General features: G+C 57.1%; 2 protein-coding genes across 5 annotated transcripts in view; one reads left to right on the top strand and one right to left on the bottom strand.

Annotated features, from left to right (window-relative positions):
- Nucleotides 1-4,221, top strand: part of RERE (arginine-glutamic acid dipeptide repeats) — a 409,470-nt gene extending 405,249 nt beyond the window's left edge. Inside the window, exons 25-26 of the mRNA XM_069479289.1 lie at nt 848-945; nt 3,673-4,221. Coding sequence (XP_069335390.1) covers nt 848-945; nt 3,673-3,723 — 149 coding nt within the window. The 3' untranslated portion in view covers nt 3,724-4,221. The remainder of the gene's footprint in view (nt 1-847; nt 946-3,672) is intronic.
- Nucleotides 4,222-5,977: 1,756 nt separating this feature from the next.
- SLC45A1 (solute carrier family 45 member 1) lies at nt 5,978-21,113 on the bottom strand. Of its 4 annotated transcripts, none has more exons than XM_069479291.1 (8): nt 20,693-21,113; nt 20,046-20,138; nt 19,515-19,739; nt 15,223-15,950; nt 12,161-12,338; nt 10,901-11,077; nt 10,394-10,599; nt 5,978-7,377 (listed from the first exon to the last, which is right to left on the bottom strand). In XM_069479291.1, the coding sequence occupies exons 1-8, from the start codon at nt 21,087-21,089 to the stop codon at nt 7,111-7,113; spliced, it is 2,271 nt and encodes a 756-aa protein (XP_069335392.1). In that variant the 5' UTR covers nt 21,090-21,113; the 3' UTR covers nt 5,978-7,110. The 4 variants fall into 4 exon arrangements, with proteins under 4 accessions (XP_069335392.1, XP_069335393.1, XP_069335394.1 ...); XM_069479292.1 differs by having other exon boundaries at nt 12,185-12,338; XM_069479293.1 differs by lacking the exon at nt 20,046-20,138.
- Nucleotides 21,114-25,998: the final 4,885 nt, after the last annotated feature.

Below are 25,998 nucleotides of genomic sequence, written 5' to 3'. Positions count from 1 at the left end.
ACATGGCTCCTTCCTGCCTGAGAGAGGTCTGAGCCACCCCCCAGTTCGGTGCTCTGTCCCTGGCTATTCTCCTGCCTTGTCCCCTCTCTACCTCTCCCTGAGGCCTGCCAGCACCCCTGCTCCCTACTGCCCTCCTGGCTGAGGCTGGGTCCAAGCCCCTGTGGGGGAGGCGCCTGGGCAGCCTGTAAGGTGTGGGTGTGGCCACAAGGGGGCAGCAGCCATCAGTGCATGTGTGCTGTGCTGCTTTTCCTGAAGGACATTTTCAGGACCGTTCCTGGAAATGTATGTGCTCCCCTTTTCATCTGGGATATGGTCATGAGTTTCTAGATGTTCTGGGAGATGGGGCAAAGGCAGCCCAGAGAGCTCACTCTTGGTAAACTGTCCTCACGCCCGGCAGGGTCTGCCACATGGTGAAGGCCGGGGAACAGCACGGCCGGCTGCCGGCTGCCGCCCAGTTCAGGACAGGAGGAAGCATTGCCAGGCAGGGCCTGGCGGCACGCAGAGCAATAGCCCTTGAGGCGATTCCTGATTCCTGCGTCCCTTGAACAGCAGGGACCCTGCTCAGCAGCTTGGGTGGCCAAGGCACACAGGCGGCCTGTAGCCACAAGAGGATCTTGCGTGACAAGGTGGAATTGTGTCTGGGGCTGCAGAGGAAGGACGGGCCTGGCCTCCAGGAGCCTTCTTGGCTGGGCTCTCTAGACTGGGCTCTGTATGAAACTGCAGTTTTCAGCGGGCACACATTTGTGAAATAAGTTTCAAGGTGGTTAAGTAAGACCCGAGTGCGTGGATACGTAGTGTTATGCTCAAAAAAGCCTTCATCAGAGCTGAACATGTGACGGTTTCTCAGGTATGGACAACTGTGGCCATTGTCACCACCCTGCCGTGTACCTGTTCCGGGGAGGGCCAGGCATGCTGACTGGACATCTGCCGGAGGACAGGGAGAAGGTAAATGCTGCTGGTGTCCGGCACTGGCCCTGGTGCACCCTCTGCCCCTTTGTTCCTGTGGACGGAGCCTTGGCTGGGGCCTGGTGGCTCAGCAGCCCCTTCTGGTTGTGCCACAGGTGGGCTAAGAAAGTGGCACTTGGCAGAGCATGGCTGAGTGCGTGGCTGCCTTGTTGGTGACCGTCCCTGGTAAATCCAGGAAAGGGATCTCCTGGGTACATGAGGGTGACTTACCTGAAGGGCAGGGATGCACCGCGGGGAGACAGCAGTGACCTCACACGGGAGCTGCAAGCCTCCAGGCCTCGGGTATCGGCGCCACTGGGCCGTGTGGTTGTGGGTGCAAAGGGCTGAAGAGTGCGGGCCAGGGCCCTTCTGCATGGAAGCTGGAGGGGACAGGTGGGGACCCCATCCCAGCCAGGAGCCCCTCACCACCTTGGCCTGACCACATGGTGAGACCCAGGACAGTGCGAAGGGGACACGAATACAGACTTTAGTTACCGCCCCAACCTCACCTGGCTAACCCAGAAAGGTCTGGGTACATTCCTGAACTCAGAGCTCTGGAATCAGAACAGAACCAGTTAACCAGACACCTGGGGGCCAAGGTACCAGGCCCCAAGAGCAGTGGAAGTGTCTGTCCTGCAGTGGACCCCTGAGCAGGTCACAGGCCAGCAGGACAGAGAGGTCCTTGGCCTCCCTGGGAGACCAGCCGGGTGAGCCTGCTGGCGGAGGCAGCCGTGGCCGTCCAGCAGGGCTGAGTCGGGCTGCGCAGCAAAGCGAGCCCTTCCTGGGTTCATGGGGGTCCCTGGAGCACCTGGCAGAAGGCAGGGCCTGGCAGGGTGGGCCGCAGGTGGTGCAGTTTTCATCGTGGGTGGAGCACTTGGCCCTTGGTGGCCCAGGAGCACTTGAACTTCAGCCTTGCGCTCTACCTGGGCACTTGACTGCGTCGCTGGGTTCTCTCTTGGGCACCATGCTGCTGACCTTTGGGGGTCTCGGTATCCAAGGTCCCTTCCCTAAGTCCCAGCTGCCCAGGAAGCTCTGGCAGCTCAAGTTCTGGGCCCTGGTTCTCTGCTCCTCCAACCCAAGGTGGCTTCTCCAGCGGCTGTCTTTGCAAGGAGTGATATAATTGTTTCCTTTTGGCCTATCAGGGACCCAGGCTGCAGAAGCTACCCCTGTGCCACCCCCTGCCCCCGCCCGCCCACTGCGGCTGCGTGTGTGCACAGACAGTCCCGGCCCCCACCCTGGGCATCTTGTTACTGAACCAAGTTGTGTGTGTGGAAGGCACTCGCTCACTCCATAAATATTTGCTAAATGACGGGCCCTGCAGCAGGAGGCTCCTTGTTACCTGTCCAAATGTGCCGTTGGGGTGTAGGCGTGAATGACCACACAGACCTTTTAGCCTCATCCAGGTTGAGCCTGGCAGTGCTTCCCAGGGCGCCTAATGCCCCCTGCTGGGCTCCTACCGTGACTCCCCTGCCTAGCTGTGCTGCCCGCAGGGATCCCACAGCCCCTCTGGCCCCAGCCCTGATTGACACCATTCATAGAAGGAGGAGCTGGGGGGACCTGCCTCTGGTGAACCCCTGGGGCTCGAATACCCATTGTGTGAATCTCATTGAAAACAGGACTTTGGGGCACTTTTTAGTTGGCCCAGAGAGGATTCCTGAGGCCATTGCACTTTTTAAGGCCTTTGTTTCCTCTGCCTGGTGGCTGGTGGGCCCTCCCCTCCTTCATGTGTGGTCCCGCCGCGGAACAGAGTCCATGCCCGTCCTGGCCACCAGGTGGCAGCAGTCGCAAAGCCCGGCGGCCCAGGTGCAGGGGTGAGTCAAGGCACCCTGAGGTGATTGGTCCAGGGAGGGGGCACGTGGGGATGGCAAGAAGCATTTTGCACTTTCCTGTCTTTTCCTGGAGCAGGTGTCCAGGTAGGTTGTTGAGAGACAAAGGGGCAGGGAGGGTATTCTGGGCAGAGAAGCAGCTGAAACGGGTCACAGCAGAGCAGGGGTGCAGGAGGGGTGGGGAGGCGATGGCGGCAGGCAGGGTGGCAGGGCCCAGGCGCAGGTGTTAGGACTAGGACGGAAAGTCTCTCCTCTCTGTTCTCTGATGCATCCCCCTGGTGTCTGGGCTGTACACAGTAGGCACTCAGTAAATGTTCCCTGAATGGAAGAGGATCCCAAGATGGATCTCAGTAGTGGATAATTTCCAAGAATCATGTCTCCAGTAACTGTCCCCTGGGCCCCCCAAAAGTCCCCCGTGAGCAGCTGCTGCCCTGCTGCCCTTGTGTGCCTCAAAGGCGCCCCATCTCCGGGACGTGCGGGCTGCCCTCCTCGGGAGCCCCAAACCCACGCCCGCGCTGCGTGCTCTCTGCACACACTCTGAGTGTGGAAGGACCCGGATGCCCACTGCTCGGTGGACCCAGGCGGTTGTCGTTCTTGTGTCCACCTGTGTTCCCTCAGCAGCCTGCAGCCCAACCCCGTGAGCGCCGGGGTGCCACAGCCGGCACCCTGTATCCCAGCCGGTGGCCCAGGCTTAGTCCAACAGCCTAGGAAGATCGAGACACAACCCCAGCGAGGGCTGTGGCCTCACGGTCAGTTCCTTCTGTCGGACATGCAGTTTCCACGGCACCCCCGGGCAGATGGGGGGTGTCGCCTCCAAAGGAAGGGAGCCGATTTCAAGTTTGCCAAGGGGAAGCCTGCAGTGCTTCGAATTTTGGTGTTGTGGTTTTTGTTTTGTTTTTAGTGGCCTGAGAAGTGGCTTTCTCCCCTCTCCTCCTTCCTCTTAATGGAATGAGAAGCCCCCTCTGAGCCGAGCTCTGGGGGCGAGGCACAGGTCAGCAGGCGACGGGTCAGGCGACACGGAAGGAAGCTGCCCACCCCTCGGCACCTGGGCAGGCTCAACTTTTGCTCCAAGAGTGTTTAGCAGCATGAGGCCTGGAGTCAGATTCCCCAGGTTGGAATCCCAGCCCTGCCTGGCATGAGCATGTGACCCTGTTGTGACCGAGGCCAGGGACTTGGTGTGCTTGTCTCAGGGTCCAGGTCTGTAAAATGGGGTAAGGAGACCTCCCTCCCAGCGCGGTCGGGAGGACGAGGCTGGATGTGTCCCGCCGTTCCCATCCTCCTCCTCATGGCATGGTGTTTACATGGAGAGCGACCCTCTGACTTGCAGCTCTCAGTGAGTCCCAGGATCCTGTGTCTACTGCCACTGCCACCTGCTGGGGACAGACCTGAAGGTCAGGGACATTCTGCAGCTCTGCTCCGCCCACCCTCCCTCGCAGTGCCTGAGGTGGGGCAGGTCAGGGACATTCTGCAGCTCTGCTCCGCCCACCCTCCCTCGCAGTGCCTGAGGTGGGGCAGATCCTGGGAACAGAGAGGCTGACACAGCCATCCCCACGTGCAAGGGCCGTCTTTGTTTACTTAGAAAGTTCTAGGAAGAGGGCCCAGGATTCAACAAGCCAAGAGTACGAGGGAGCCTCCCTACTCTCCATCTGTTGCAGATTTGACCAGTTCTGGCCAAAAACAGCCCGGGCCAGGGGACAGCCATCCAGCACCACATTTTCTAGAAAATCTGAAGCTCTTCTAAGCAGTGTAAATGTGGGAGGGTGAGTCTGCAGTTCCAGAAAAAGAGGGCGACTGCAGGAGCTTGCGTCCAAGGAGGCTCAAAGGGGCCGTGCAGCCTGGACAGTCATTGAGTTGATCTGTGCTTCACCTGCACACCTGCCTCAGGTCATAACCACGCAGGGTGAAACCACATGACATGAAGCACAGGGAAAGGACTCACCAATGCCAACCAGGGTGGGCTGCACGGAGGAGGTGGTGTCTCAGACAAACCTAGATGGAGGAATCAGATATTGATGGGCAGAGAAGAGGTGGACTTCGCCTGCAGGAAGGGGCTGAACACAGGCAGAGGGTCTGTGGCCGGGAGGAGCCAGTGCTGCAGTACGGGAGGCTGCTGACACGTGGCAGGTGGTGGCTCTGGAAGGTGCCTGGGCCGAGATGGGAGTGAGGAATTTACACCTGGTTCCTTAGGCTCTGAGGAGCCACAGAAGGCGTTCAGGGAGGAGGGATGGGCTCAGACCTGCGTTCACAGCTGCCCAGCTGCAGGGGAGGATGGACATGAGGCCAAAGTGCACCAGGAGCAGACAGGGATCCTGGACCCCGGTGACCCCATAGGGGCCACCTTGGCTTTAGAGCAGGAGCAGGCAATGGCACTGAGGGAGAGGATTAGGGGAGGCCGTAGCCCAGGTGGGGAGGCAGCCACAGTGCCCTGCAAAGGGCCATGGTCTTTCTGCCGATCTGGCCCTAACTGGTCACAGCAAGAGGATGGGACACTGCCATAAACCCCAGACTCTCCCCAAGGCTGGCAATGGGCCCCAGGACCACTGGTGTTTGTTTTGGACTTATGGTCAGCGGTGTCTTATATGTTCCCAAGACATAAGGACCATGCGTTGAGGGTACTGGGGCCGCACAACCCCATGCCAGGCCCAGTTCCAGTGCACCAGGTACAACCGTGACCCAGCCATGACCCTGCTCTTGTGGCCAGGAATCACAGTACACGGAACAGAGCCTCCCAGGGGCATCTGAGAAGGGGCCTCATCAAGTTTGGGGTGTCAAGTGATGGAAGATGATCAGAGGCCACATGGCAAAGGACTGTCACACTCACGAGAAGTCTGAACTTCATCCAGGTCTGTAAATGGGCTCTGGAAGGCAGCAGGCACAGGTCTGTGCAAAACCAGGCCCAGGACAGGACAGGTGGATATGTGGAAGGGTAGATGGGTGGATATGTGGATGGGTGGATGGGTGGATATGTGGATGGGTGGATACGTGGATGGGTGGATGAGTGGATATGTGGATACATAGTGGATGGGCGGATATATGGATGGGTGGATATGTGGATATATAGTGGATGGGTGAATATGTGGATGGGTGGATGAGTGGCTATGTGGATGGGTGGATGGGTGGACATGTGGATGGGTGGATGAGTGGATATGTGGATGGATGGATGGGTGGATATATGGATGGGTGGATAGATACGTGGATGTGGATAGGTGGATATGTGGATGAGTGGATGGATGGATGGATATGTGGATATATAGTGGATGGATGAATATGTGAATGGATGGATGGGTGGATAGGTGGATGGGTGGATATGTGGATGGGTGGATGAGTGGATATGTGGATGAGTGGATATGTGGATATATAGTAGATGGGTGAATATGTGAATGGGTGGATATGTGGATGAGTGGATGGATGGATATGTGGATATACAGTGGATGGGTGAATATGTGGATGGGTGGATAGGTGGATGGGTGGACATGTGGATGGGTGGATGGGTAGATATGTGGATGAGTGGATATATAGTGGATGGGTGAATAGGTAGATGGGTGGATATGTGGATGAGTGGATGGATGGATATGTGGATATATAGTGGATGGGTGAATATGTGGATGGGTGGATAGGTGGATGGGTGGATGGGTGGATAGGTGGATGGGTGGATGGGTGGATATGTGGATGAGTGGATATGTGGATATATAGTGGATGGGTGGACATATGGATGGGTGGATATGTGGATATATAGTGGATGGGTGGATAAATGAGAGAATAAGTGAATGAATGAATGAACAGATATGATACCTTCTGACCCAAAAGAATTGTATGCTCTGACTCTACCCTGGGATGCAATGCACAGAGTGTGGTCTGGTTAGATCAGGCTCTCTCTACCTCAGCACTGTTGGCTTCTGGGGTTGACAGTTCTTTGTTGCTGGGGGCTGTGCCCTGTGGGATGTTTACAGCATCCCTGGATGGTAGCACCCACCTGAGTTGTGACAACCAAAAGTATCTCCAGACATTGCCGAATGTCTTACTGGGGAGGGGGGTGGCAAAACAGCCCCTGGCTGGGAAGCACTGGGTTTCAATAAATGAAACTTTAGTTTCAATAAATGATTCTTACAAACCTCCCCCTGCCAAGTCCCCCTGGAGAGAGTAGCCCAGTCCCCCGGTGACCTCTTACCCCTCAGAGGAGCCACACCTAGAAACCGTAGGCTTTGCTGCTGTCCTTTATTATTTTATCACATATTTATATTCCAGCAGGAGGCCCGTCCCGCTGTCCACCAAGGTCTCTCCTGGCTCGTCTGCTCCGGACCCCAGGCAGGGCACAGCCCAGAGCCCAGGCCCCCGTGGGTCAGACATTCAGCAGGAGGGGCCGGTGCTCCTCATCCGCGGTGTCACCAGGGGGAATTTCATAAATGACGAACAGGGAGGAGTAGAAGCAGCCGAGGAAGGACACGAGGCTGGAGAAGTACATCACCCCGTTGGCGCTGCCCACAGCCGAGGTCAGGGGCCCCAGGACCAGGGACACCAGAATCTGGGCCAGGAAGTACTGGCAGCTCAGCAGGGAGATGTCCATGCCCATGCCCCGCCGGGTGCCATCCACACCGGACCCTGCGAACTGAGCAGAAGATGACGCGTGTCAGTGAGACCCGCCACGGCCCGCCATGCAGGGCCGGTGTGACGAGGTGACCGAACCCTGAGCATCTCGCAGGCCCTGGCGGCCTGGGCGGCCCACTGATGGCAGCTTCACATTTTCCAGCGCCGACGTGCACAGCGAGTCCGGCCAGGAGTTTAATAATATTTGTGTCTAGAGAGATGACGACAATGAAAAGCATCTGTGACTAACGGGGCGGAGGGCTGGGCTCTCGCAGGACGCGTTCCCCGCGCGGCGCCGGGCGCTCTCCCCTTCCTCTCTCCTGGGAGGAAACAGATCTGCGCAGCCGGCTGCCCCGGGCTCCACTCGGCCCCTTCCTTGCCCATGTTAGGGGAGGCCTGTCACTCGCCTGAATCACCCTGTCACAGGGACAGCACCCGGACCTTTGCCCGTTTCTCCGGAGGTCCCTGTGGCTCCAGCTGGAGGCTTCCTCCCACCACACCTGCCGGGGGACAGTGGTGAGGACGTGGTCTTTGGGGTGCAGGCCTCGGGGCACTGTGCTCAGCCCTGGACCTACCGCCCAGTGGAGGCTGGGGACACACGAGCATCTAGAAGACTCCGCAGGCCACAGATTCCCGTCAGCTCCGACTGAATCTGGTCAGAGTGGCCCTCGGCCCCCTGTGTCCCCTCCCAGGGGGAAGGGCAGAACTCTGCCGTAAACCGGCACGTCTGTTTACCCCAGTGAAGGAGGCAGTGGGCTCCAGGGAGCTGACAAGGGGACACAGCCCATCTAGTGTGACTGAGCCGGAGCTGAGAGCACGTCGCGGCTTCCACCCGCCCACAGCCCCCGGCAGGCCGGCGACGCCGCTCCTCACTGGGCTGGTGACCCCGCCAGGGACTGCAAACTCCTTGAAACAAATGAGGGCCAGGCCTGGCAGGCGACTGCGGCACAAGACTCAAGGGGGCACAAGAAACTCGGTCACCCAAACGTTTAACACAGTGGGTTCATTCCCAAGTCACCGCAGAAAGTTCACGGTGGGAACATCACGTGCCCCCAAGAAAGACTGAAGTGCTGGAAACGTACCACCGAGTCACGGAAGCCGGACGTGGACGGCCACATGTTGCGAGAATCTGTTTACATGACACGTCCGGGATAGGCAAGTCCACTGGGACGGAAAGCAGGCCCGCCACTGCCACCACCGCGGCCACCACCACCACCAGCACCGCGGCCACCACCGCAGCCGCCACCACCACCGCGGCCACCACCACCGCGGCCACCACCACCACCAGCACCGCGGCCACCACCGCAGCCACCACCACCACCGCGGCCACCACCACCACCACCACCGCGGCCACCACCACCACCACCGCGGCCACCACCACCACCGCCACCACCGTGGCCACCAGCACCGCGGCCACCACCAGCACCACGGCTACCACCACCACGGCCCAGGGAGAAGGGGAGGGTGGGAGAGGGGTGCTGAGGGCTTCTTTCTGGGGTGACAAACGTGTTCTAAAATGGATTGTGGTGAAGGCTGCATGACCCCGTGGTTACAGAAAAACCCACCGACTTGTACAAGTGACACAGGTGAATGACACGCTACTGTGTGGTGAATTATATCTCGGCACAGCTGTTAAAGGAAAACCCGTGTGGAACAAAATACCAGCATTTTTCTGAAAGGCAGGGCCAGAGTTCCACAGCTTTCCTTTTGCCTCGGACTCCGGTGTGGCTTGGCCGACACTGTTACGGATCCTGCCTTTATTTAAAATTTGAATTTTTTTTGTTTACTGTGGATTTTTGCCATTAATTCAGATTTCTGAAAATACTGCGGTGACCTCTGATGAATCTTACTGCTATGTGAGTGGTCACTGTGTCTGTCGCCTGAGAGAGTGGCTGTGGGGTTGTGCGAGTGACCCCGCGTTTACCTGTCTCTGTGTCCTTATCGCCTTCTCGGCCGCGCCCTGTGGGAGCCGATGCAAGACCTGCAGCGATGAGGGGCCCGGGGCAGGGGAAGGACGGACTGTGACAACCAAGTCCTATTCCAGGCTGGAGTGGCGTCATCACCGCACTCCACGGCCTGGACCTCCTGGGCTCAAGCAGCCCGGCCCGCATCTCCAGTAGCTGGGCCTGCAGAGCTGGCTACCAGGAAGCTTCTGGAGGGGAGGGGAAGCCACCGCAGAGGGAAAGGCGCGGCTTGGAAGCGGGCGGCGGAAGGAAAGGAGTCAAGCGGTGGGAACCGCGTGCCCCTCGGACCCAGCGGAATCGGGATCGCAGCACCTGCAGGGCCAGGCACGTGGCCTCGTCCACGGGGAGGTCTGGCCTTTGCCCCGGGCCTGACATGCAGCATCTGACCAGAGTCCCCGCCTGCCTGGGGCCTTGGGTCCTGCCTATGGTCTGATTAGGGCCGGCCACACCCGTCTGGTCTCCGGGAAAAGACTGGTCCTGCCAGAGTGGCCAACTCTGCGACCTGGGGCAGGAGTTTTGGTCACCCGGTATCAGTCGATCCGGACACTGTGACCAACTATATGATAGTCAACCAGTCGCACCGGGTAATGGAGCCCGCGGAAATCTCTGAAACTTGGAGCCTGCGGGTCCGCAGTTGGCAGTTCTCTATCCCATCGTCACGCACTGATGCCCGGAGGCCAAGGCTTCCCGACCCCGTGAGGAGGTAACGGGAGCTTCTGTCTGCTGCTTCCCAGACTGTGGCCTGTGCCCTTCCTCCCTCAGGTGATTTAAATCTGTGTCCCTTTTCTGCTGTAATAAACCCTTATTGTGACTATTAAACAATTCTTGACTGCTGCGTATTTTGTGCCTCACTGGCCTCCCCCTAAGCCTGGCCCTGGACTGCTGGGACCTCTGTGACCAGGACTGATGGGGTGCAGGGGGAAGCCCCCAGACCCTGTGGCCGTCCCCCAGACCGTGTGGCCGTCCCCTAGACCGTGTGGCTGTCCCCCAGACCGTGTGGCCGTCCCAGGGCACATTTCTCGGGCGTGGTTTCTCCGAGGAGCGGCCCGAAGCCAGGAACAGGGCGGCACTCACCTTCTTGCTCTGGTAGTAGTCGCAGAGCAGTGAGTAGGGCAGGGTGCAGAGCGTGGAGAACAAAACCCCGTAGGTCACACAGAGCGACAGGACCACGTAGAGGTTCCTGGAGAGGGTGGCGAGCCCCGTGCCCAGGCCGAAGGCGAGATAGGCGATGAAGTAGAGCGTGCGGACGCTCAGGAACTCCTCCAGCTTCTCCAGGATGGCTGCAGGCCAGACAGAGGGTCAGTGCCCGCCGCTCGGCCCGGAGGCCTCCAGGGACTCAGCTCCCCAGGCTACCCCCAGGCTGTCCCCTGACACCCTCAGGGTCGGTCTCCCCCAGGCCCAGGGCAGTGCAGTCAGCAGGGCCAAGGGCCCAAAAAAGGACAGCAGTGCCCCGACCCCACCTTGGGATTTTGTGTCTGTCACCGTGAAGACACAGCCCTCCTTCACTTAACACCCTCCAGTGCCCCACCAAGGTCATCGCCGCCAAGCAGGGACGGTGCATGCATCGGGGGTGGCTGGCACCTGAGTAGAAGGCGGCACTGAAGGCGTAGATGCACATGCCCCAGCAGCCCATGGTGACGCCGCTGTTGTACTTCTGATACTCCTCCGACGTGTGCGGGGCCTTGGGGTCCCCCTGAAACACCACCTCGCCCATGAAGTCCGTGTAGAAGAGCAACATCCCCTCGAATGAGAGCCACCCTGCAGGGGAGAAAGGGGTCGGTGACTGCGGGTGCCCTTTCTTTAAGCAACGTGCTTTTACTGATTATCAGAGGAACAGGTGATTTTCAGAGATTCAAAAACTGAAGACATTACCTATAGCTCCACCACCACAGACAACCTCTGGTCAAACCACGTAGGTTTCCCCTGAGTCTTTTATTTTAAGTAAATACATGTTTCTATAAACACGAGGCAAGACAACACCGGTGGTGCTCCAGCTGTCGGGGGTGGGGGCGATTCAATTGGGAGAAACATATTAGGAGGTGCCAAGGTTGCGATAGATCCAACCAGTGAGACTTCAGAGCTCTGTTCCTCCGACCTCTGAGCCAGTGCCTTCGCTGGCAGAGGAAGGTGGGGTGTTACAGACTCATTTTAATGGCAGCAAAATAGTCCACGATGTGGATGCACCATAATATAGTTAACCCTTCCCCTACTGTCGCACACGGACATGCCCCCATCCCGGTTCGTGGCCACCGTAAACCACGTCGCGGTAAGGACCCTGCACATGCATTCTTGATACGTCTCTGCTCACGGGCTTGCCTGGAACCCCGAGGGAGACCACGACCATTTTAAAGGTCCTTGCCTGTCGCCAAACTGCCTTCCGTGAGGTCCTGTTGATGTGCGTCCCACATTGTGTCAGAGCCCTAGACTATCTCAGATCCTTCATCATCCTCGTGTCCAACAGCACAACAGCAAAGGGACACCAAATGGAACGAAATGTAAGCTGGGGCTTTTCGATAGTCATTCGAATGCCAAGCCGTGTGAATTTACACGCAGCAAGACGCGCAGGCGGGCGCGAAGGTCTGCGCTCTACGGCAGAGCAAGGCGCAGTGGGGAAGGGGGCCCATCGCCCACCTAGAGTCGTCCAGAGGGCTTTGTGGAGTGCAGGTTTAGGCCCGGGCGAGGCTGTGTGCCTCTCAGCCATGACACCTGGCTCAATGTGGGGCTGGCTGGACAGGTCCCTGCACCAGGGCCTGCCATCGGTGTTGTCCTGGGAGGCTGACGGGGTGAGAACCCTGGGACAGGTGGCCCCGTCCCCATCACGCAGCAGGGCCCGGGACCCACGGGGAGGCTTTGCCAGGAGCTCACCTAGGAAGTGGTTGACGCAGAGGTTGCGCAGCGCCGTGGGCATGTTGCAGATGGTGGCGCAGAGGCGCCGCACCGACAGGGGCTGCTCCGCGCGCTCGCTGGCGCCCGTCAGCTCGCTCTCGTACTTCACGCCGTTGAGCAGGATATTCGCGACCTGGACAGGAAGCCCCGAAAGCCTCGCGTCAGAGCCCCCGACCCCACCACGCGGAAGCGCGCGCTCTGCGGTGCTGAGGAAGGGCACACACTTGCAGAGTCACGACGCGCAGAGGCTGGGAAGGTCCGTGCTCGCGTCCGACGGTGCTGACCGAGCCCCAGACGCCAACCTCGCACGAGAGGCTCGACCAAAGGTCGAAGGTCAGCCCTTCTGAGACCCACGAGCAGCTAAGGATAGAATTTCCTTCCGGGTGTGCCCACGGCTTGGCCACCAGATGCAAGATCTGTGCCACAGGGAGGGTGACGATCCTTGCAAAATGCAAAATAAATTTGAAATAACAGAAATATGGGTCAGTTCAAATCCAGACATTGCACACAGGCCCTTCCTTTCCATAACGGAAGGCGCCGAAGACCCATTTCAAGGTGACTGGGCTCCTCTGTTCACCTTCTCCCTGGACAGGTGGACACAGAGACGACAGGGCGGCCCTGTCCACACGTGCACCTCGGGCCTCACAAAGGGCTCCCCAGGGTCCAAGACACCCCCGTTGTCAACAGGATGGAGGCTGGACCGAGGGGGGCTGGATTCCTCTCTGGGGCTCATGGACAAATTCACTGGCTGGCCGGGTTTGCAAACTCCTCCCAGGGCGAGAAGGTTTGGGGTGCAGACCCCAGTCAGGAAAACTGATCACTCTGGACCCGAGAGGTTTTGAGACGCGAGAGATGCTGCTCCGGCCCCGCAGGGGCGTGTGGTGCTGGTAGTGCCCGGACTTTCTGGGTGGGCAGGCAGTGGCGCCCGCAGCGCCAGACCCCGCGCACCCGTGACAGCAGAGCTGGGCGCCCGCGGGGGCAGATGCTGACATGACACCTCGGAACCCGCTCGAGCCCAGAAGTGTTTATATTTAGCACGTGACTTTTACTTGCCTCAAAGAACTGATGCAAAAACTACACTATCTGGAGATGGAAACGGGGGAAAAAAGGATTACAATGGAGATTTTTGAACCATACCTAAAGCACCGTATCTAGAGGCCAGTTTGAATTTTTTAAAACGGGACAGGATGCTCCAGTTTGGGCGAAAGGCCGGATCACTCACTCGTCGGAAACGGGGTGAGGACGCCCTTGCCTGGGCCACCAGAGCGCCTCCCTCATTGCACAACGGGCCTTCCTGACACCCCAGCGATTTTCGGCTCTTCAAACCCTCTGCAGACGCGCGTGCGTGTGACGTCCTCGACCCTGCCCCCGGGAAGCCTCGGTACACTTCCCCGCAAGGACTAGGACACACCTTGCAGCGTCCTTCCTCAGGATGAGACGACAACCAAGCTTAAGTGACCGTGCGGTGGCACGAGGACTGCTGGCCGTAGCACACCAGAGCCGCGCCCACGAGACGCACCGGCGTGCTTGGTCATGCTTAAGGGGGAATCAAACAGCCTCCTCAAGACACATCTCCTGTCATCCCCCGGCTAATCGGGGATGCCTGCCCCGGGCACGGGGAAGGGACATGGGGCTCCCTGGGGAAGGCACATAACGAGGACCCTTTGTCCTGGTCCATGTGGACCCAGACGGGGTCAGGCAGGGCTGTGGCCCGAGCAGTGTCCCTGGGCTGTGCCTCCAGTCCACCTGCCTTTAAAGCCGCCTCCCCTGAGGGACCTGGGCAGGTCAGGCTCACGGAACCCCACGATCTTACCGAAGTCATCTCTCCTGCAGTGCGCCCTGAGTACGGCCACTTAAACAAGAGAACCACCTTCCTTTTATTTAAGGTGGTCCCCTCAAGACCACGGATTCCGAACGCTGGCAGAACCCCATATGTCAGCTGGTGGCTTACAGCCAATCCAGCGTGTACAAAATGCAACTCAAATGCCTTCTGGAAGGTTGTCTGCCTTCGCAGAAGATGCCACTGCCCTTGAGAACCAGAGTTTCAACAGCCTCTGGGCGTAGCCAACATTAGACGCCAGGACAGACGATGGCTAAGGCGCAAGGGAGGTCCCGGAAACGTCTGAAAGGCTTATGTGTTGTTTTTGTCTTCCAGGAAGACTGAGATTTGTTGGCCCCAGGTTCACACAGCGGCCAGCACGGGCCGTAGCCTGGACACTGAGGGGAAAACACTAGGCACAAGCAGGGCACACTGGATGCGTGTAACACACTCGCCAGAGGGACGGGCCTGGCCTGAATCACCCCTGGGCAAACACAGCAGTGTTCAAAAGAATCTTCACTGTAACAGGTCCCTGACCGCCTGACCAACACCCAGCAGGCGCCCTGGACTCGCCCGCCCGAGGGTGGCCCTGCGACAGGCAGAGAATCAGTTCCCCGACGTGCAAGTGAAGATGTGGGCATCTCTGGGTCTTGTCTGGTTGGATCAGAGCCCTTTAGATCACCTCTGTGACAGGCCAGGAACTCCTTCCAAGTCTGCCCTGCCTTTATCATCCAACTCTGCGGTCCCAAATCCCCAGGGCCACAGACCAATACCGCCATGGCTCGCGTCAGGCCTGAGCTCCGCCTCCTGTCAGATCAACGGGGGCATCAGATTCTCATGGGAGCACGAACCCTGCTGTAAACTGCACACGCAGGAGTCTAGGTTATGGCTCCTCATGAGAGTCCAATGCCTGATGGTCTGGGTGGAGCTGAGGTGGTGATGCTGGCACTGGGGAGAGGCTGCAAATGCAGATCATCGTTAGCAGATGCACTGCATCACTGCACAATAAATGCACAATAAATGTGATGCGCTTGAATCATCCTGAAACCAGCCCCCCTCCAGCCCCCGGTCCATGGAAAAATTGTCTTCCATGAAACCGGTCTCTGGTGCCACAAACGTTGGGGACCACTGGTCTAACTGACCAGGGGACATCCGCACACTGCCCTCCAAGCCTCAGGCCCCCAACATCCGCTTTTACCTGTTGACTGAAGGTCACGTTCCTCCTCCTGCTGGTCTCGGGACCCCCTCCTCCTGCTGCATCCGGGATCGCCAAGGTCTGGGGTCTCTTCAGAATCCCCGACGACCTCGGCTTGGAGGTGTCCAAGGAGCCCACCCGCAAAACCTCTCCGTCGGAGGTGGAGGTCAGGGCGCCCTCCCTCCTCTCCGGAAGCCCACGGTCCTGGCGGTGGAAGGTGTCGGGGGCCCGGGGGAAGCTGACGCTCAGGGCCTGCCTGGGGAGGCTGCCGGGGAGGCCCAGGCAGCTGTCGTGGCCCCCCGTGAAGCAGTCGATGAGGACGCTGTCTATGTTGGAGGTGCCGAAGGACGAGGCGAACTCGTTGATGCCTGTCAGGGAGCTGTCCCTGCTGATGAAGCTGCCATACTTGGGCGTGAGGGGGCTGAGCGGGGAGATGGGGCTGGAGAAGCTGGTGGCCGTGTGGCAGGGGAGGGTGGCGCTGGCACCCTCCTCGAACAGGACAGGTGGGGAGGGCGGCAGAGGCAGGCTGGGGCTCTTCATGGCCGTCCTCTTCTGGCCCAGCGGCCGCAGGGGCCTCTCGGGGATGCTGATCAGGGTCAGGACGGTGGTGACGCTCAGGGTGACCGCGGTGAAGATGTAAATGACGCGCAGCTGCCCGCCCAGGGCTCTCCCAAAGCTGGTTTTATCCCAGTGGATTCCTCCGACCACGTACCCGAACCCTCCTCCGAGACCTGGGGAGAGAAACAGGATTTCAGTCCCCTCCGTCCGTCCACCCCCTAAGGGAGGGTGGCTCCACTTCCCAGGAGGATGTTAAAGTAGCAAGTGCATCCCAAGGACCTGGAGGTAGGCTCTGTCCCATCTGAACTCCAGTAAACGTGGGGACAGGACTCCCAGGCAGGCCCTCAGGGACGTCCCCTCTCCTGTCCTCCACGGCCACTGCCCGGCCCTCTCCTGGCGCTAACCCTGGGGCGTGGTTCCGGTGCAGGCAGAGGAGCACCTGCCCACACTTCGTTCTGCCTTCTACGTCACCTTCTAGGGACACTGAGGTGAATGTTTACACTGGGTCACATCTTCCCCTGGAGTCCCCTCTAGCGTCAGGGACACAGCAAGACCCCATCTCTAACCCACAGACAGCCACATGCATGTACACGGGTGTTCACTTGACGCCGTCCTTGCGTGTGACCACCACTAGGACAGTCGCCCCACGTGGTAACCGAGGACGGGTCCCGGCCCCCACCCTGGCGGGCAGCCCTTTGGGTCCGTGAGCCATCGGGAAACAGGGAGGGGAGGCAGGAATTCCGCGGCGTCTGCTGTTGCCGCGCCGCCGCCTTCTCACCCCACAGCGCAGAGCCACAAACAGCCCCGGGGCAGGGCCAGCAGACAGACCTCCAAAGGGTGCCCCCTCCAGCCGGGCTTTGTGCGTCCAAGGGCCGGGGAGCCCCGAAGGCTTCACCCCGCCAGCCCCAGGGCCCCGACGCCCAGTCCTTCTCCGCTGCGTCACGGACCCCGTGTTCTAGCTTATTTTACTCGAGTTCGGCTATGCTCTGAGCCAGCGCACTGCACAGAGGCGCGTTCTCTCGGCTGACACCTGTTCGTGAAGAGAACCTGCGTGTAACCAAAATGTGACTTTTGGTTTGGGGAGAACTGGCCACGTTGGGAGTTTGCCTTTCAAATAGCAACTTCTACCGACAGGCCTGGGCTTCGGGCACACCTGGCTCAACCTTCCACACACGCCCACGGAGTGACGTGGCCACGGTGGAACTGTGTCCTGGTCCCACCGTGGACTCCCTTCCTGTGCCCCAGACTGGCCTTGAGACTTCAGCCCACGTCCCCTTGGAAGCCGCAGGCTCCTCCCTTCTCTGCCTCTTCCTCCCAGACTGGCCAGTCGCCCTGTCCCCTTTGGCATTTCATCATTCTCGACTTCGCAAGCTCATGGTCCTAATTGGTCCCCCTGTCCCTTCTGCTGTTTTGTGACCCTTAACCAAGGTCGGATTCCAGATGAACCTTATTAACTAATTTTCTTAAATGATCAAAGTGACGCATTCTCACAGGCAAGAAACAACACAGACGAACATAAGGTCGAAACTGGAGCCCCTGCTCCTGCCCTCCAAACCCAGCGCTGGCCCCGCGAGGCCCCTTCAGAAGTCCCCTTGGCCCATGTCAGCACACAGCACACGTCAGCACACACAGCACATGTCAGCACGTTGGCACACATCAGCACACACACATCAGCACACACGTCAGCACACACGTCAGCACACGTGTTGAAACAGAGACACAAGCCACAACCATTTGCCCAATGCCCTAGAATTAACAGGAGGAAAAGCCCAGAACCGACTCAGGCTTTCAGATCCCAGAGCCTGAGCCTCCAACAACCAGGCAACCCAACCTCTTCACAGCTCCCGCACGTGTCTTGTTAGGCCTTTCCCTGGTTTTTCTTTCTTTCTTTCTTTTTTTTTTTTGAGACAGGTCTTGCTCTCTTGACCAGGCTAGAGTGCAGTGGCGTCATCATAGCTCACAGCAACCTCCAACTCCTGGGCTCAAGAGACCCTCCTGCCTCAGCTTCTCGAATAGCTGGGACTACAGGTGTGTGCCATCACACCTGGCTACTTTTTAAAAATTTTTTTGTAGGGATGGGGTGTCACTGTGTTGCCCAGGCTGGTCTCGAACTCCTGACTGCAAGTGATCCTCCCTCCCGAGTTGGCCTCCCAGAGTGCTGGGATTACAGGCATGAGCCATTGTCCCGGCCTACCATTCCTTTGATTTTTAACACATTGACTGCCACACAAGAAAAAATTTTTTTTCCTTGGGGCCACAGTGTTTTATTATGAAAATAAAATAAAAACTTTGAAAACAAAGTGATCCTTTCTAATTTAATGAAAAATTTATTTTTTATTGTTTTCTGTACTTGAGTTATATGCAACTTGAAAAATAGTTCTCGTGGCTCCCAAGGTCTTAAGAGATGTATGAGCTACATACGCTTCACGAGGCCTCAGGCTCAAAACTAGTGTGAGTTAAATATGACTCACATGGCAGTTAGTGAGTTAAACATCTTTTCTATTGCTATTTTAAATGGGATTCTTTTCTTCTATTTTATTTCATAATGATGTAAATGTTTTATATAGGACAGTTAGTGGTATTGAGTTTGTATATAACATTTTGATAACCAGACATCACCCTGAATTCTCGCACTATTTTGCAGTTAAATCCCTTAAAGTTTTCCTACATACAGCCACAGAGTCAGTGGTGACATCTCTGACCTCTATACCTCTTGTTTGTGTCAACTGTCTGATGGCAGAGGCCCTGCGGGGTCAGTGCATTCTTGCCTTGTTCCTGACTTTGATAGAACTGTTTCTCAGGTTTTGCCACAGGCGTGTGTATATACGTGTCATGTATGTACATATATGCAGGTACATGTATATAGCCGTGTGTGTATACACACACGCACACACTCTGTCCTCATTATTTGCAGATTCTGTACTTGTGAATTCACCTCCTTACTATTTAAGAGAATTGATTTGTAACCCCAAAGCCGATACCCAGGGTGCTGTCACAGCCACTCAAGGACACGCCCAGAGCAGCACAAACCTGACCCTCCCGGGGCCACCGCGTCCCAGCTGGGGCCCGACAAGGCTCTGCCGCGCTGTTTCCGCTCTCACACTGTAAACAGGTGTGTTTGTGTGGTCTACTTGGTGCCATCTTTTTTGTATTTCTGTGCTTTTTGCTGGCGTTTCACGGTGTAAAACGGCCCCTGAGCACCGTGTTAAAGTGCTGTCTAGTGTCCTAAGTTCAAGGAGGCCATGATGTCAGAGTAGCTTCGTTCAGGCTCGAGCTACGTGCTGTGGGCCATGGGTTCAATGTGAATGAGTCCACGGTATATACGAAATACGATGTTTTTAAGCAGAAACCCATAAAGCAAAGTTGTGTGCTGATCAGTGGATGAAAATGTTGTGACTAGAGGCTCGCAGGAACCTAACCCTGTACTTCTCCTAGGAGCAATGAGTCCGTGTTCCCTAATTCTGTGTCCATGGTGACTTCATAGAACACGACTACCTCGAATAATGAGAATCAGCTACTTAGCAATATGCCTGCATTTATGTACACACACACACACATTATTGTTGATTATATCTATTATTGTTGATAGATACTGTTTGAGATATATATTTTCTATCCCTTCAACGTTCATCCATATATTTGAATTTTATCAGCTTATTTTTTAAACCAGGCAGGGCCTCCATGTGCACACTCAGAAACACACAGCTCCGCAGACACAGCCTGGGGCTGAGACTCACCCGCCAGGAGGGCGTGGATGTTCAGGCCTCTGTCCTGGTCCGCGGGGCCGCACACGTCCATCATGTAGGCGTGGCTGGGGTTGTCGGCCGAGTCGGCGCTGAAGTCCATCAGCACCACCCCGCACACGGTCAGCAGGAGGCCCCACTTGTGGTTGCCGGCCGTGTCGGCCAGGGCTGTCCCGATGTCCCTGCCATTCAGCAAGAGCGAGAGGCCCAGCAGCGCCCCTGGAGATAGGGAGACAAAGTCACGCGCAGAAGACACAGCCCCGCTCTGTCCCCAGCAGTGCACTGCTCCTCTAAAATCTTTAGGACCCAAGAACTTATTAAAATTAAACTCCAAGCAGAGCCCATTGGACTATAGCGATCCACAGCCCTAGGCGGGTGGCAGGGTGTTCCTGCCGCCACCACACAGGGCCCGAGGCTGTCTGGGTGACTGCTCTGGTCCACACTCTTAGATTTTCCTTTCAAAAAAAGCAGTTGTGGCCTTTTTTTTTTTTTCCTCCATTTTATTTCCATGCCGAAACGACAGACCTATAGCCAGGACAAGAATGAAAGGGCGTCTCCTTCCAAACCTTGAGGTACATCGGTCACTCCAAGCGCCCAGCAGAGGCTGCAGCAGGAACCCTGCAACAGAGCGGGCAGCGGTCACCGCGAGGTCCCCGCAGTGCCCGGACACCGACACTCGCCCTCCTCACGTCCCCAACCCATCAAAAGAATAAGGTGCTAAAATTCGGAGTCAGCGACAAAACCCTACGTTAGGGAACAAAAGACAGATAGGCCCCTGGAATCGCTCAGCATTCCCTAAATTTTCAACTTTGGACCCTTATAAGCACTAAGCAGCAGTGACTTTCCTTGGGGATCCGAGAGATTCGGGGACCTGCCAGATCCAAATCGCACCGGGCTTTATTGCTTGGATCACCCGAAGGCAGCAGCGCAGGACAGCGGTCACGCCTGGGGTTTGCTAAGCTCCTGCTGTGTCTGGTTTAGATGAAGGGACTTACAACCCTGCGGTGATGGGCCACACCTGTGTTTCCCACAGCCCAACTGATGAGTGGAACTTAATTAACTCTTGCTCCTCCCTGTTCCCTCAGGACCCTCAAGCTGCTTCAACTGAGGCTTCTGGAAGCTTCTGGAGGTTTCTGGAGGCCATCCAGCACGGAGGCTGAGCTGGGGCTCACCGAGGATGGGGCTGATGAACCACACCAGGCTGTAGAGCTGGTCGGGCAGGCCCATCTGCAGGAGCACCGGGGTCACGTACGCGGTCTCCATGGCGTAGCTGAACTCGATGCCGAACAGAATGCAGCCGTTGAAGAGCAGCTCCCGGAAGGACCTCTGCGGGTGCAGGCCCCCAAAGTCCACCAGCTCGATGGGGCATGGGGTGTTGGGGGGCGGGGGCGGAGAGGGGCGAATGCACTTCCTCCTCTTGGGGTGGCGCTTGAAGTTGTTGGCCCGGTGGCTGATGTGCCGCGTCACGGACCCCGAGTAGGCGGAGACCTGAGACCTCCAGAAGTCCTGAGGAGCCGCACTGGGGACGCCAGCCTCTCCCGGAGGGGTGCTGCTCGCCGGGGGGATCATTCTAGGTGGGGCTGCGGGGTGTCCCTGCGAGGAAAGCCCATGCAGGGCCCACCGTTACTTTCACCCGGGACCCCCACTGTGAGAGTTAATTTTCCAGGTATCCCCCCATCCCCATCCTCTCATCCTTTTCATATGGGAAAAGTTGGGTCCATAGCGGGGAATTCAGAGACAAACACCATCCCCCCAAAAGTAGAGCCTATTGCACGGATGATGTCACTTGGCCTCATTTTCCCATCCATGTGGCTCATCTGCCCACGGAGACCAAAGCCATCAGCTCTCCCTGCTCACAGAGGGGACCCGCAGTCCTACAGGGCCCTGCGCTAGACCTCAAAGGGACCGGCCCCACACAGAGGCTCTGTCAGGACGGCCACACAAAGAAGTGAGAGCAGCCCAGTGGCTACTCTCAGGCCCTGAGGACGCCAGGCTATTTTAGGACCCGTGGCCCATTTCCACGGCTAATTTTGCCCTTCCCTGAAGCTCCTAGGGGACTGGAGAGGAGGGGGGACGGGGCATGGGACAGGGACCACCCACAAGCATCCTGAGTGCTCCCCCATGCTGAGGGGACGGCAGGACAGTCACAGTCCCTCCCCAGTTCCTGTGTTTCCTCCCCCATGGGAGGCCAGAGGGACCCTCCCAGGAGCGGCTGAAGGGCCTCATACAACCCTTTCCTCTCAGCCTCAACTGGACGAGGGAACTTTCAGCTGTCAGGAGAACAGACTTTCACCGTGTTTGCAAAGGCTCTCTCTAAAGAACTAAACCAGACTCTGAACCCTGGACTGTCACAGACAACGCACAAAACAGAGATATAGTTTAGGAAAACAGTGGGGGGACAGAAAGAACTGGGGAGGGGTGATAGGTTCCCCCCATCCTCCACTCCTACATTTGAGCCATTGTCACAACGCCCGTGACCTCGGCAGGGAAGGAGCAAGTCTGAGGCCTTCACAGACCTCCCCCAACCTCCCTCCTGCTCTGCCCTCTGCCCCGCCGGGGTTGCCATCTGCGCCGCTCAGACACCTGCTCCCGGGCAGTGTTTGGAATTAATCTAGATGATGACTATTAAAGGAATCGATTCTAATAGGTTGACTCGTGTGTTTAGCCCACGTCCGTTTCCCTAAGCACAGGAAGAGGAGAGCCACTGAGATCAGAGGGAAAGAGACAGACACAAACACAACCCAGGGGGTTCCAGGACTCTGCCTGACCTCCCAGTTGTGGCCCACCGCACCCGCCTCGCACGACAGCAAGTGACTCTACTTCCTCCGAAGCCCTTCCTGAGAAGGCGGCCCCTAAACCGGGACAACTCCCCAACATGCACAGGTTTCCTGGCGATGATGTCATTTACCAAGATAGATATTACAAACTTTCTTTCAAAATGAGTTTAACTTCAGAAATCAGGCCCTTATTTCTGACGTTAACTCACCACCCCACTTCCCATCACACTGTCGCTAGCTGGGAACCTCTCTATGGATCATTCTGAGATTCCTCACTCCAGATTTGTGTCCCAAACTCCTCCACCACCCCGCCCTCTTGGGGACTGTCTTCCTTCTCTTCAGAAGACACGGACGGTGAAAACGATTGGGTCTAGAGACACCCTAGCAGCATTCAGAACGCTGTGGTAACCCAGTGACCGACCCACCCTCCCTCCGTCCACCCCATCCATTCACCTACTCACCCATCCATCCCACCACCCAGTGACACGTCCACCTCCCTGTCTTTCCATCCACTCATCTACCCATCTTCTCGTCCCAGCCACCCACCCACGCATCCTCCCATTCGGCTGAGTATTGAGTACCAAGACCCTGAGGTCATAGAGATAAAAGAATGACACAGTTCTTGCCCTCGTGTCAGGTGGAAAAGTGGAGGAAAGGTGTTCTAGGCGGTGGGACCCATCGTGTATAGAGATGGGCAACAGTGACGGCACGTGGCTGGGGCGAGAGGGAAGCCATCAGCACGGCCTTGGCTCATGCTGAAGGGCCTTGAAGACCTGCTAAGAGACGCGTCTTATTCTGCAGTAACAGAGCGAGGGAGCCACATAGACACAGACTCAGTCTCCTGTCACTTCTATCAATGGCTTATTTCATGGCCTTAGAAAAAGCCATGCCCCCCTGTAAGATGAGAACAGACCCAAGAACTATGCAGACAAGTAATGCTTCATTTGAAATATAACACATTGATGAAGATTAAGTCGAGATTAACATTTTTAGAAGACTAAGCTTGTTTATGTTCCTTATCGGTCCAGCCCAGGCGCTTCCGCACAGCAAGACCTGCCGATGGGCTGCTCCTCCTTCCAGAAACCCCAGTAGCTGCTCGCACTCCCGGAGCTTGGTTCACCGAGGGCACAGAAACAGAGTGCCCGTTCCAACCGCATGGTACCACCGTCTCCTTAAGGGTCAGAGGTGAGACCTGGCACAGGTGAGCTGGAGAGCTTGACCTGACGCCACCTGCAGGCCACACCCTGCATTCACACTCCGTGGCCAGCTCCCTTCCCGCTCTCCAAGGGACCCTCCCGCCTCAGGCACACGCCTTGCCCTCTTCCCATCAGCACTTTACCCCCGGAATGTGAACATAAGTGCACGTGCATTAGAAACCTTCCCTTTAGTTTTGAAATGAAGAACTGTAGGCCCAGTTTGGAGAAGTTTCAGCTTTTAACAGCATATGGCAGAAGTATATTTTTGAAAAGGGCAGCCTTTTCGACCCTCCTTCAAATAAATGGACTGTGTAGATGGTCCGTCCAGGTCTCACCTCCTGCAACAGGACAACCCCACCATCACCTCCCGCCACCACCTGCAGTTGTCCTAGCGCAGGGAGACCCTCACACCCCACCCCACCCTCTCTGCCATCTGCACTAGAATTAAACCTGACCTTGAAAAGGCTTCCCTAAGGGCTCACCTGCAAATTTAGGGATCAGTATCACCATTTTTATTAAAGAATACATTTCTTAAAAGCTGTTCATGAAAGTTTATTCTAAAAAGAATTTTTAGTATATGTGCTGCCGAAGCAAGCACTAAAAAGAATTTTTAAAATTCATTTCTGAATATTATAAAAAATGAGTGAAAGTGAAATTTAAAATGATGACAGAATTTTAACGCACTCATACGAATATCCAACAGATCTTTATCTTTTTCGCATTCTATGACCATTTTATTCAGTCAAAAGAAAATGCAGACACGTCCCTGGACCCCCAGAGGTGACACTCAGGGTCCTCGGTGCTTTCAGAATACTGATCCCTTAAACTGTGTTATGGGAAGTTTAAGCTACAAATGATTAATAAAAATAAACAATGTCCATGTAATTTGAATGCTTAAAATTCTCCTACTATGACCCAAAATTGTTTCCTCATTTCTTTCTCCTCTTCTCTATGTGACAACGCACTTTGCACTATGGGGTCACTCAGGGCCACCCCTCCTTCCAGTGATTCTCAAAGTGACTACTTCAGGGAAGTCCTCCCAGGCCACTAAAGGCCCCGCGGACTTGGGAGGATGTATCCAGCAAGCTAGTTACTGTGGCCGTTTCTCACTTCCTGTCTTCCACAATTCGGCCCCACCTGAGGCCAACTCTCCCCAGAAGCCCTGGCCAAGCGCACACTGAACTCGGTTTCCTCAGCACCTGACTCCACTTCCCCATACAAGCTGACAAGCATAAACCTCATGGTAGCGCCAGAAACAATTTGAGAAGTCATTTATTGTGGAGGACGGAATTAACCGAATTACTTATAAGCCTCTTGTTTCCAGCTTGCCATGTTACCCTTGGCTCAAGCAGCAATCCTTGGCCTCTTCCTAAGCGACCCTGGGATGCTGACACAGGTTAGCAGAGGGCCCCTGGCCACCAACAGGGTTCCGCCTGGGGCAGAAGGTGAACCGGAAGCTGATGACACCTGCCCAGGTGACTGGGGAACAGGCCTCCAGCGTCAACAAGCCACCGCACGCTGGGGGTGCGTTCGGGTGTTTCTGTCTCCTTGCCAAAGGATGGGAAAATCTGTCACCGGAATGCTACCCTCGTCTGGGCCTGGGGGCTCTGCACCCAGGAGGCGACACAGGGGCTCCATTTACGGTCAATTAATTTGACTTCCAAGAAGAACAAAGGTCTCGTGCCAACCTGGAGCCCCCATCCTGGCACTCCGGGCACCCCGGGGGCAAGGCCGGGGCGGGGCGGACGCGCAGTGCGGGTACCTGAGGGTGGAGACGCGAGGCATCCCTTCCGGAGGCCGGGCTCCTGCCGCCGGGCGCAGCTCGCTCCCCGCCCGGCCGCCCCCGGCCCGCGCTGCGGCTGCGGCATCTCCCCGCGGGCGGGGCCGTGACGTCACGCCCGCAGCCCCCGCCCGCCCCGCGCGGCCTTAAAGCGGCGCCGCCCCGCCCCGCGCTCGATCTCGCGCTGCCTCGCCCCGGGGGGTCTGCTGATGTCGCGTATTAAAGCATCTTCCTTGGCCCGAGTTCCACTGGTCTTAAAACAAATGCACGTCCTCTTGTCGTCATTTATAAACGAGCGCTGCATGGAGCGCGCTAGGCGCGGTGCCCACGGCAGGCCCTGCCCGGGCGTCCTTCCCTGCGTTCACTTACTCAGTTAACAAACCCATCGGGCACGTCCTGCGCCAGGCACTGAGGACACAGCTGTGAACAAAACGAGGTTCTTGCCCCTGTGGGGTGGCATGTTAGAGAGAGGGGGACACATTAGACAAGACATAAAAGAAATTTAACAGCAGGCCAGGAGACAGTAACTCCCCAGGGAATGGGGTGTGGGCTCCAGGGGCCGTGCTGTTGCAGTTTTCAATGGGGTCATTGATGAGGCCTCACCTGGAAGGTGACTTAAGGACTTGGAGGAGGCAAAGGGGCCAGCCATGCTGACACTGGGGGGAAGGTCATGCCAGGCACAGGGAAGAGCAAGTGCCAAGGCCCTGGGGTAGAAGTGAGGGGGC

Source organism: Eulemur rufifrons, chromosome 8, assembly GCF_041146395.1.
Source record: "Eulemur rufifrons isolate Redbay chromosome 8, OSU_ERuf_1, whole genome shotgun sequence".
In the NCBI taxonomy this organism is placed as follows: Eukaryota; Metazoa; Chordata; class Mammalia; order Primates; family Lemuridae; genus Eulemur; species Eulemur rufifrons.
The sequence above is the reverse complement of the archived record's forward strand: the minus strand, read 5'-3'. Positions and strand labels throughout refer to the sequence as shown.